Source organism: Rhodamnia argentea, chromosome 9, assembly GCF_020921035.1.
Source record: "Rhodamnia argentea isolate NSW1041297 chromosome 9, ASM2092103v1, whole genome shotgun sequence".
Taxonomy (NCBI): Eukaryota; Viridiplantae; Streptophyta; class Magnoliopsida; order Myrtales; family Myrtaceae; genus Rhodamnia; species Rhodamnia argentea.
In genome coordinates, this window is record NC_063158.1 from 6,271,712 (window position 1) to 6,284,666 (window position 12,955).

Sequence of the window (12,955 nt, forward strand, 5' to 3'; positions counted from 1 at the left end):
GACCTAATTGTTGACACCTAATTCTTAATTAGTTTTTCTTTACATTTTTTTAAAAAAAAAATCCATAAAAATTCATAAAATTGAAAAAATTAACTTTGGGAACCTTGGCCTAGAATAAGGAACCAATTTTGAAGAAAAAATAATGCTTCACATTTTTCGCATTTTTAATATTTTTCAAAAGTAGAAAAATACCCAAAAATCATAAAAATTACATTTGTGGCCACAAAAATCTGGAAAAATATCCAATATTTTTATTTTAATTCCCTCTTCATTTTTCCCTATGAAAATTTGAAAAATTCAATTTGTGGATGCATGAGTCTTCACAAACGTAAACCCAAATTGAGCGAAAAAAATTCATTTGAGGTCTTTCTATTGTTTTTCTTACTTTGAGTCAGTTGTCACATTTGATTCCTACACCTTTAATTGCATTTTGGTCCAATCAATTTCAATTTTTAAGCAGTTTGTAAAGTGGACCTATTTGCATTTTCGATTTAATCTCCGGTTTCCGATTATAGTCAAATTGACCATTTTAAAGATGAACCCATGCGCAAACAAACATTGACCCATAAGTTTTTTGGCATTCGAAACACATTGGCAATGTGATATTGACGCAAATTAGTAATTAAGAGCCCCAATTGGTCAAATTTTACATCCAGGTCAAACTTACGTTTTGGGGCTTTTACACAAAATTGAACCGATTTGATTCGAAGGTGACATTCCTAGATGATATCCATTCTTTACAATTCAATTTTGAGCTTAATTTCATAAGAATAGGTCAAATGTGCAATGACTTGGACTAAAAATGTGAAATCGGGTCAACTGGGTCGGATTGATCCGACCTAGTCAACCCGGCTTGACCCAATTTGGGCTACAGACCAAAATATTGGTCTTTCTCTTGTTCTTTGCGCACCGATCACGGGCCAAAAGAGATGGTCAAACTGTTGACCAAGGAACCCACAGTACAGTTCCTTCATTCGCACACCCGGGGAGCTCCAAAAAACCACACGAATAGAAGAAGATCGGGAAGCTGGATTGAGTTCAAGAGCTGTCCAACCAACTTCCTCGATGCCAGCTATTAACGAAAATACAATCTGTTATGATGGTTGTTAAAAAAAGGGGGATGAATTCGGTAGAGGGGGGTTTGTCCTTTGAAGTCCGTAATGCGGGCTCTTAACATATTCTCCAAAATTTGTATGACTCTTTCTGATTGTCCATCCGTTTGAGGATGAAAGGCCGTGCTAAAGCGAAGTTTGGTTCCCAACGCATCTTGGAAACTTTTCCAAAACTTTGCCGTAAACCTTGGGTCTCTGTCCGAAGTGATACTCATAGGAACTCCATGTAGCCTCACGATCTGCTGAACATATAAATTGGCCAATTTCTCCAGGGTATAGTCGGTTCGCACCGCCCGGAAATGGGCTGATTTGGTCAAACGGTCAACTATCACCCAAGTGGAATCATGACCTCGTGAAGTTCTCGGTAATCCTTGCACAAAATCCATGGTGATATGTTCCCATTTCCACTCGGGAATTTCTAAAGGCTTTGACATTCCCGCCGGCTTAAAATGTTCTGCTTTTACCCGTTGACAAGTTAAGCATTTAGAAACATACCTGGCGATATCTGTTTTCATTCCGTTCCACCAATAATGTTGTCGAAGATTTCGGTACATCTTAGTGCTTCCAGGGTGAATACTATAGTTACTCCGATGAGCTTCTGCTAAAATTTCTCTTTTTAAGTCTTCATCTCTAGGTACGCAGAGACGTCCTCGGAACTTGACGATCCCTTTCTTAGACACTTGGAAGTCTGGTTTCTTACCTTCTAATGCCTCATTTTGAATTTTAGAGATCTCAGAATCTGATTGTTGCAATGTTTTGATCTTTTGTACCGGTTCGGGCACTATCCTAAGTGTAGCAAGAATGCCGGTGAGTTCATCTATTTCCACTTTGAATTTTGAGTTTGAGATCTCACTTAACAACCCCCATTCCTTACTCATCATACTGGCCATGTATAATGTAGATTTCCTGCTAAGAGCATCGGCTACCCTGTTTGCCTTACCAGGGTGATATAAGATCTCACAATCATAGTCCTTCAATAGTTCCATCCAACGTCGTTGTCTCATGTTCAACTCCTTCCGAGAGAATAAATATTTTAGACTTTTATGATCAGTAAAGATTTGGAACTTTTCCCCATATAAGTAATGCCTCCACATCTTCAATGCAAAAATAATAGCCGCCGGTTCCAAATCATGCGTCGGATAATTCAATTCATAAGGTCGTAGTCGTCGCGAAGCATAAGCGATTACTTTTCCATGTTGCATTAAAACACAACCCAAACCTTTGTGTGATGCATCACTATAAATCACAAATCCTCTAGACCCCGATGGTATTGTTAATATTGGAGCGGAAGTTAACTTTCTCTTGAGCTCTTGGAAACTTCGTTCGCATTCCTCTATACATTCAAACTTGACTCCTTTTCGTGTCAATTGGGTCAATGGACCAGCGATGCGGGAGAACCCTTCCACAAATCTTCGATAATATCCTGCCAACCCTAGAAAGCTTCGAATCTCCGTAACGGTTGTTGGTCGAGGCCAATTTACTACAGCTTCAATCTTGGCCGGATCAACGGAGATTCCTTCTCCAATAACCATATGACCCAAAAATATCACACGATCTAGCCAGAATTCACACTTACTAAATTTGGCGTATAACTTATGTTCCTTCAAAGTCCGTAATGTCATCCTCGGATGTTCTTCGTGTTCCCTAGGCCCTTTAGAATACACCAGGATGTCATCGATAAATACTATCACAAACCGATCCAAATAAGGCTTGAATACCCTATTCATTAAATCCATGAATGCCGCTGGAGCATTCGTTAGTCCAAATGGCATAACTAGAAACTCGTAATGGCCATATCTAGTTCGAAAGGCTGTCTTAGGGATATCTTCCTCCTTAATTCCCAACCGATGGTAACCCGATCTTAAATCGATCTTTGAAAAAACTGAAGTTCCTTGTAATTGGTCAAACAGGTCGTCAATTCGAGGTAGAGGATATTTGTTCTTTATGGTCATCTGGTTTAGTTGTCGGTAATCTATACATAGACGGAATGATCCATCCTTTTTCTTGACAAATAATACCGGCGCACCCCATGGTGATGTGCTCGGCCTAATAAAGCCTTTGTCTAATAATTCCCGTAGCTGCACTTTTAATTCTTTTAACTCTGCCAAAGCCATTCTATATGGAGCCCTAGAAATAGGCTCGGTTCCCGGAGCCAATTCAATAGCAAACTCAACCTCTCGCTTAGGTGGTAATCCCAGAAACTCTTCCGGAAAGACGTCCAGGAATTTTTGAACAACTGGGATTTCCTCTATCTTGGCTTCCTTCTTAGTCAAATCCTTCACACATGCTAAATAACCTTGGCACCCCTTGTCAAGGAGCACGCAAACTTCAATTGCAGAAATAAGAGGTATTGACACCCCTATTTTGCTTCCTAAAAATTTGAAACTATCTCCATTGGATGGGTTAAACTGAATCACCCTATTAAAACAATCCACATTGGCTCGCATCTTGTGCAACCAATCCATCCCTACGATTATATCAAAATCGGACAAGTCCATTACCACCAAATCAATTTCCTTACCTTGCCTGCCTATAAAGATCTTACATTCCTTGCATATTAGAGTGGTTATCACTTTGTCCTTCAAGGGCATAGCTACACCGAGCGGTACTTCAAGCAATTCAGGCTTTAATCCACATAATTCAGCAAATCTTGTTGATATAAAAGAATGAGTCGCGCCGGTGTCGAACAGTGCATTAGCATTCCTATTGCATAAGAAGACCATACCTGTAATAGTTGTTTTGGAGGTCTCTGCCTCCTCTTGGGTCATAGCCCGAATCCTTCCTTGAGTTGGAGGCCTTTGCCGAATTCCTGGGGGTTTTATTCCGTCGAGTCGGGGTTGTTGAGTTGATACGGTACGCGGGGACTGTTGTCTCCTTTGTGGGCAATCTCTGATCGGGTGCCCCACCTGTCCGCAACCATAACATTCCCTCTCGAAAGTACAGGGTGCATTACCATGTGCCTTACCACATCGACGACAGGTTCCATTCGGGCGTGGTACATTACCCATCGTCCGACTTACGCTAGTCCTTCCGAAATCTCCAAAATTGCGTCTCTTAGTAGGAACATTAAATGACCTCCCAAACATCCTTGGTCTCTTATTATCTCGCCTCATATTATCCTGCGATACCTGGCGACTTGATCCCGCCTTTTGCTCATTTTTATCCTTTTCTTTCAGCAACACTTGCTCCACGAGTTGAGCTCGCTCGTAGAGTTCGGGATAGTCCCTAATCCTCGGAGGTGCTAACTGCTTTTGAATTTCAATCTTAAGGCCATTCTGAAACCTTTTACACCTACGTTCCCGAGTATCTATCAACCGAGGTGCAAACCTGGATAGCTCGGAAAATCTCGCTTCATATTGAACCACGGTCTTGTCACCTTGAGTTAAGCTCATGAACTCGGTTATCTTCCGATCCTTGGCGCAATCAGAGAAGTATTGCCCATAAAAGGCGTTAATAAAAACTTCCCAACTTACTTCAATACCATTCGGAAATACCACTTCCTTATTCGCATTCCACCAATGCCGAGCGTTATCCTCAAGTTGATATTCAGCTAGGGCTACTCGATCCACATCGTTACAGTTCAACAACCTAAAAATCTTCTCCATACTCTTAATCCATTTCTCGGCTTCTTCAGGTTCTCCTAATCCCGTAAACTTCAACGGCTTCAATTTCAAAAATTGCTCGATCAATCCTTGTAAACGGCGTTCGCCTCCTCCAGCATTTGCACCAGCTTGCGGTTGCTGCATTTGAGCTCCTATCACCGCACCCAAATTGGCCAAGGCTTGCAAGACTTCATCAATTCGATTGTCCGCTCCTGCATTCCCGCCTCCGCCAGTTGATGACCCCCCGGTCCTTACCATTGTAAACTTTTAGTCCTCTACACCTTCATCCACGCCCAATCATGACCAATAGAATTAGCCTTATAAGTAACAAATGATACTAAAGCCTATGAGTAACCTAATGGTTACTTATTTCACAAACAAATACAACAATCACAAGCATTAGTATTTAAATCACGCGCGCGTCTTAGCACCCCCAAACGCTTTCGCACCTTATCACTCCAGGTAAACCTAGGCTCTGATAACAAAAAGAGCTGTGGCGTCCCAGGCACCACTTCTAACGTATTTGGCGACCTATTGTTTCATAAACTTAAAAATCAACTCGAGCACATAAGAACACCAAATGATTATAAATGAAAAGTTCTTAAGAACTATACCACTACGGATACTAGCTAGTGGAAAGGAAGAAAACAACAACATTTATATTAAACTTTTTCCTTTACTAGTATTTACATTCGTCAAGCACGATCCAAAAAAAAAAACATTCCGGTGATTGGGAGGTCCGGGTTCCTACTCCGGGTCTTATTTACTAGAGCCCAACACCCAAAAGAAATCCAGCACTTCCTTCTTTGTCTTCTCACGCCTAGTCATCAAGCAAAGTATCCTCTTCGAAAGGGTCATCTTCTTGTGCGACATCCTCCTGATTGATTGGTTCATCAGCGGAATCTAGAGCGCAGTATGGGAAAGGACCTATCGGTTGTCCTCCTACGGGTAAGTATACAGCATGAAACTTATGGGGAACGACTCCAGCTACAAATCCCTCGTCTACCCATAGGGTGAACTCATATACAACTAGCTGCAATTCTGGCATATCTAAGTGGATCATATCGTAGTGTGTCACTTCATACTCTATAGGTACTCCGAAACGTCCAGCAGGTGGAGTGGCCATGATAGCTAATTTGAAAAAAAAGAAAATAAAATAAAAGTGAGCTTATAAGCTCAGCAAGGAATACCCGACCTTGTCGCCTAAACCAACTCTCCTCAACTTTTAGATCGGCTACGCTAAACACAATTACTGGCAAGAACATTAGCTAGATAATAAGATTATATAGCATAAATAACGAGCACACAAAAAAGGAATTTATAAATGCATGCTGTTTGAACATTGTGACTCAAATATCACTAAGAGAGATTAGCTAGAACTACATTTATCAACGCCAATAGTAGCTAGGTGTGATGTATGCAATTTGTCAATGATGTACGGTGCAACCATGATTCTCTCCCACAACGTCCAGCCATGATTCAGAAGTTGATCAGAGCTTTCTTGGCTCAATTCCTTGATATAGTGATCACAGGGCCCTAGTATCCCCCGCACATAGCTCGGGGGTAATTCACTTTATGGCGCTTCCCCGCACACAGCTCGGGGGCACCCACACCCACAATTCCAGATGGACAATGCTTGTAGATACTTCATTATATAATGCAATGGGTGAGCTGATTATTGTATGCATCACCTTAAAGAAATAGCAGCCTCATTACACATTAAACCGAGAGTTTTATTGCTTACATAACCTGACAATCTAGCACAATGTTCACTTACCACATCAATATTATTACACACGTAATATTTAAGGATACTAACAAACAATTCCAATACCAAAACGACTAGCAAGACTTTCGAACCTATGTTACTTTATTGTCCTCACTTCGAAGATGACCATTCACGTTGGAATAAACACTCTCAGGGTATCCTCTCGATGTACCTCTCTTTTTGTCCCAAGACTTCCTAATTTCGTATGTAACTAGTTATGTCAAGCCATCCATCACAACGCCTGGCCCAAGCACTATCTCAACTCGGTCCTTAATCTCAACTAGGATAAGAATCGGAGACCGTTAATAAACTTGCATATATCATCCCGATTTGAAACAATAACCTCTCGGTCCCCTACCTTCCCCCACAAGTTCACCTTGTTCCTCATCGCATGCGTTTTTCCTAAATCCAGCCTTTCCCCAAGTCAACTTCTTAATTCCAACAAAAAGGCAATCTGTATTTGCTCTACTTGAGGTATACTAGCCTCTACGCATCACTTTCTGACCTAAAAGATAAACAGATTTAGGTAATGCTTCCCAACTTTTCAACGTCGTCGAACTCGAATCCTCGCTAAGTCCCTCGAGTAAATTCAGAATAATTCACCTTCCTATATTTGCAATTACTAACAACTAAAGAACAAGGTCAAGATGAATTCCTTGCCTGTGATGTTTAGGGTAGGAATTTGGCTTCGCTTCAATCTTTCGCTTCAGCCGTTTCACGAACAGAAATTGTCTTCGTAAAGACCCCAAAATGAAACTGAAGAAGATGACTCCCTTGCTCCATGCAAATGGTCTTTTGAGTGTTTGAGCGAAAAGATGACATTTGGGAGAGATTTTGGCAATGAGTTCGCCACTTGTAATAAGGATTAGGGAGGGGCTGACACTTGCTTTTCATGCTTCAATAGTGCTGTCCTAATAATAGTTAAATATATATTTTTTTTATTGCCTTGCCAAGTGTCATTTAGCTTGTGCTACATATACCATGATGGTGTCCCCAATCTATATTACATACAACAAGGCCGAAGGACCTGATCAATCCTCTACGCAAATGACCAACCCATCCAATATGTGCCGAACACAAATTAAGGCCCCCTCATGCGACATGCACTTCATTTAAGTTTCGAACTTTTGTTAATCCTGCCGAAATCCATCTTGGCGAAGCTAAATGTGTCGAACCCGAATTATTCCATAACAATATTTTAGATTCTCGTTATGTGCAGTCAAAATATCACGCATATTCTTAAGATACTTGACCATACGTAGCTTAACAGTCACGGTCTGGCTCACCTCTATCAATACACATTCTCTCCCTGTTGGTAGTACGAATCTTCTAGTCATGAGTCAGTTTTCTAATCCACTTTGGTCTTTTCTCAATCGATTAATAATTAACAAAAACGGGTTGTGACAGTTTCTCCCTACCATATAAAAATTTCGTCCTCGAAATTTAGGGCTTTAATCCATCACTCAAATAGATGAGGGTACCGTTGTTTCATTGTTTCCTCAAGTTCCCAAGTAGTCTCTTCCGAGCCGTGATGCCGCCATAAAACTTTTACCAACGGAATGACCCTGTTCCTCGGGATTTGTTCCTTTCGATCCGTGATTCGCATAGGCTCTTCTATATACTTGGCCCTTTCATCCACTTCTATGGTCTCATAACTCAACACATGGTCAAAATCAGGCTGGTATTTCCTTAACATCGATACATGAAACACATCATGTATATTGGATAGTTTTGGGGGTAAGGCTACTTGATACGCCATTTCTCCTATTCTTTCCAGGATTTCAAAAGGTCCAACATATCTAGGACTCAATTTTCCTTTCTTTCCGAGCCTCGATATGCCCCTTATTGGTGAGACTTTCAAGAATACATGGTCACCTACTGTGAATTCAAGAGGCCTTCGACGTTTATCGGCGTAACTTTTCTGACAACTTTGGGTAGCTTTAAGCTTATTTCGCACTACCTGTATTACTTCGGTTGTGATTTGTACTAGTTCTGGTCCAGTTATTCTCCGCTCTCCCACTTCGTCCCAACAAACAGGCGTTTGACATCTTCATCCATATAGGGCCTCAAATGGCGACATGTCAATGCTTTGCTGGTAGCTATTATTATAGGCAAATTCCGCCAAATGATCAAGAGAGAGAGCGAGGCGGAAGGGGAGAGAAAAAGGCTCTCTGCAAGTGGTTGGAGCCACCATTGAAGGACCTCGGGTCCGAGAGTTTCGAGTTGGACTCTCCGACAATCCAGGCGGTTTTGAACGCTATTATCGCCACCATTAGCCTGATCTCAGCCTTGCGACCACGCTAAGCCTAGTCGGCTTCGATTGAAGCCCCGAAACAAGTGAACTCCTCTTCGACTCGGCGAAAGCTTCGTTAATGGCAGACCTCGTTCCATTAGCTCGTCCTTTAATATTTTAGGTCTAGATGAGTCTGGAGCACTTACTAATCACGAATCTTCCCTTGCTTTGTGTTTTTACTGCATAAAAACCTTGCATCGACTCCCAAACTTCTTGAACTGGCCGCGAGCTTCAAATCTCATTTCGCACGTAGGTGAAGTAATACAATCGTCGGGTAAGCTCTCTTAACTCATTATGATGCTACTGGATGTTTTGGAATGGAGTTTTGCACGAAGTGTGCCAGGTTGCGCTTTCGCCGAACATAGGTGCTCGGCCGGCTCTGGTTCAAGTATTTCTAGGGTAGATTTTAACATAGGACCGAGGCATATTGATGAGGAGGAAATGAAGAGTCGATTAGTATAAAAATCGTGGTATTTCGATGAAGTTTCGACGTCGGACACGAGTTTTTGGCGAGGCATCGGCGAGAATCGTCTTCTCCGACGGTCCGTTGATCGGCCAACCCTTGTTGACCGGTCAACATCGACGTGACGCCACGTCGGCGGGCCGTTGTCATCGAAATAACAAAAAAAATAAAACGTGATCCGACGGTGGTAGAAATGCCACGTGTCGCGATCTTGTCTTTCTGGAAAATAAATTGATTTTTTGAAATTATTTTGGTTTTTCGAAAATAAAAATATGATTTTGTGATCGCGCGGCTTAGGTTTGGTTGCGCGTCACCTTTTTGATTGTCGGATCAAGATTTATTTTTTCTAATAAAAAGAAAATCATTTTCAATAATAAAAAAATGTTTCCGATCGAATGGCCACGGTTCAACCATGCGTTTCAATCGTGGATGTCAATTTCTTGCGTCTGATCAGAGCATTCGAATGTCGCCATGTCGCATGTTCTAGTGCGTCGGCTAGTTTTAGGAGGGAAATCTGAAAATGAGTTCAAAAAAATCTATCAAAAATTTTTGAAAATTCAAAATAGAATGCTTGGAGCAACGTCATTTTGCCGAGGCTGATCGAGCCCATTTGGGCCGGGCCGGCCATCCGCTGGTTGTGGGCCGGGTCACACGACCCGGCCCGGATAATAACTTTTCTCAATAAAAAAATTTTGAAAATGATTTTTAAAAAATAAAAAAGGGGAAAATCATAGAAAATCCAAAAAAAAAAAAGGCAAATTTTGCAAAAAATTCCTAGAAAATTTCAGAAATTCTCAAAAATTGAGGAATAATCACAGTCAATCGGCCAATCCTATTTTTGAGATTTCTCCTTCCGATATTTCTGAAATAACGATTCTTCCCTTTAGGGGTAAATGCGTCCTGAAAAATTCCTGAGATTTGCGAAAATGCCAAAATTAGGATTTGGGTCGGGTTAGGCGACTAATCTTTTAGTTTGGGTTTTCGAATCTCATCAAGATTCTGAGATGACGATTTTACCCCTTAAAGGGCAAATCGCCTTCGAAATTTTTTTGAGTCGTGAAAATTGCAAGAATTAGGAGATAAATCAATTAGGTGGCTAATCCTTCTATCTAGGATTTTCATATCTCGTTTCATTGAGAAAATGACGATTTTACCCTTAAAGGGTAAATTGTCCCAAAAAATTCCTTGAAAATTTCAAAAAATTCTAAAAAATGTCGAATATTCTAGTAAAGCCCTATTGGCTTAGAGAATTTTCGACATTTTTTAGAATTTTCTGCAATTTTCATGGAATTTTTGGGGACAATTTACCCTTTAGGGTTAAAATCATCATTTTCTCAATGAAACAAGATATGAAAATCCCAAATAGAAGGATTAGCCACCTAACCGACTCATCTCCTAATTCTAGCAATTATCACGACTCGCAAGGAATTTGAGGGCGATTTTCCCTTTGAGGGGTAAAATCATCATCTCAGAATATGGATGAGTTTCGAAAACCCAAACTGGAATATTAGTCACCTAACCCGACCCAAATTATAATTTTGGCATTTTCGCAAATTTCAGAAATTTTTCGGGACCGGTTTACCCCTAAAGGGTAGAATCGTCATTTCAGAAATATCAAAAGGAGAAATCTCAAAAATAGGATTGGCTAGTTGACTATGATCATTCCTCAATTTTTGACAATTTTTGGAATTTTTGGAATTTTCTAGGAATTTTTTGCACAATTTTCCTTTTTTTTTTTTTGGATTTTCTATGATTTTCCCCTTTTTTAATTTTTTAAAATTAATTTTTGAATTTTTTTATTGAGAAAAATTATTATCTGAGCCAAGTCGGGTGACTCGGCCCACAACCCGCGGACGGCCGGCCCGGCCCGAATGGGACCCGATCAGCCTCGGTAAAACAACGTCGCTCCAAGCATTCTATTTTGAATTTTCAAAAAATTTTGATCGATTTTTTTTTACTCATTTTCAGATTTCCCGCCTAAAACTATCAAACACACTTGAACATGCCACGTTGTGACATTCGGATGCTCTGATTAGACGCAAGAAATCAACGGCCACGATTGAAACGCATGGTTGAACTGTGGCCATTTGATTGGAAACATTTTTTTTATTACTGAAAATGATTTTCTTTTTATTAGAAAAAAGAAACCTTGATTAAATGATCGGAAAGGTGACGCGCGGCCAAACCTGGGCCGTGCGATCACAAAATCAGATTTTTATTTTCGAAAAACCAGAATAATTTTAAAAAATCAATTTATTTTCCGAAAAGACAGGATCGCGACACGTGGCATTTCTACCACCGTCGTATCAAGTCTTATTTTTTTGTTATTTCGGTTACAACGGCCTGGCGACGTGGCTGCCATGTAGCGTTATGTCGGCGTTGACCGGTCAACAAGGGTTGGCCTACCAACGGACCGCCGGAGAAGACGATTCTCGTCGACGCCTCACCGCAAACTCGTGCTCGACGTCGAAACTTCGTCGAAATACCACGATTTTTATACTAATCGACTCTTCATTGCCTCCTCATCAACATACCTCGGTCCTATGTTAAAATCTACCCCGGAAATACTTGTACCAGAGCCGGCCGAGCAAATATGTTTGGCGAAAATGCAACCTGGCACACTTCGCGCAAAACTCCATTCCAAAACATCCAGTAGCATCATAATGAGTTAAGAGAGCTTACCCGATGATCGTATGACTTCACCTACGTGTGTAATGAGCTTTGAAGCTGCCGGCCAGTTCAAGAAGTTTGGGAGTCGACGCAAGGTTTTTATGCAAGAAAAACACAAAGCAAGGGAAGAGTCGTGATTAGTAAGTGCTCCAGACTCATCTAGACCTAAAATATTTAAGGACAAGCTAATGGAACGAGGTCTGCCATTAATGAAGCTTTCACCGAGTCGAAGAGAAGTTCACCTGTTTCAGGGCTTCCAAATAAGCCGCCTAGGCTTAGCATGTTCGCAAGGCCGAGATCGAGCCAATAGTGGCGGCGACGACGTTCAAAACCGCCCGGATCATCGAAGAGTCCAACTTGAAACTCTCGGACCCAAGGTCCTTCAATGGCGGCTCCAACCGCTTGCAGAGAGCCTTTTTCTCTCCCCCTCCGCCTCTCTTTCTCCTATTCTTTTTTTGGCCTCCCCTCCAAAAATCCCCACGAACCCCCTCTATCGAATTCATCCCCCCTTTTTTACCAACCATCATAACAGATTTTATTTTTGTTACCATCCGGCGTCGTGGAAGTTGGTTGGACAGCTCTTGAACTCAGTCCAGCTTCCTCATCTTTCTCTGTTCGTGCATTTTTTTGGAGCTCCCCGGGCGTGCGAACGAAGGAACTGTTTTGTGGGTTCCTTGGTCAACAGTTTGACCATCTCCTTTGGCCCGTGATCGGTGCGCAAAGAACGAGAGAAAGACCAATATTTTGGTTTGTAACCCAAATTGGGTCGAGCCCGATTGACTAGGTCGGATCAATCCGACCCAGTTTACTCGATTTCACATTTTTAGTCCAATTCATTGCACATTTGACCTATTCTTGCGAAATTTAGCTCAAAATTGAATTGTAAAGCATGGATATCACCTAGGAATGTCAACTTCAAATCAAATCGGTTCAATTTTGTGTAAAAGCCCCAAATCATAAGTTTGACCCGGATGTAAAATTTGACCAATTGGGCCTCTTAATCACTAATTTGTGTCAATCTCACCATGCCAATGTGTTTGGAATGCC

At 41.3% G+C, this 12,955-nt stretch overlaps 1 protein-coding gene across 1 annotated transcript; it reads right to left on the bottom strand.

Moving 5' to 3' along the window:
- Window positions 1–970: 970 nt before the first annotated feature.
- On the bottom strand, window positions 971–4,972 carry LOC125316639. Its single transcript, XM_048285475.1, has 5 exons — window positions 3,434–4,972; window positions 3,169–3,376; window positions 2,053–2,937; window positions 1,199–1,266; window positions 971–1,072 (listed from the first exon to the last, which is right to left on the bottom strand). Exons 1-5 carry the CDS (start codon window positions 4,970–4,972, stop codon window positions 971–973), a joined length of 2,802 nt encoding a protein of 933 aa, XP_048141432.1.
- Window positions 4,973–12,955: the final 7,983 nt, after the last annotated feature.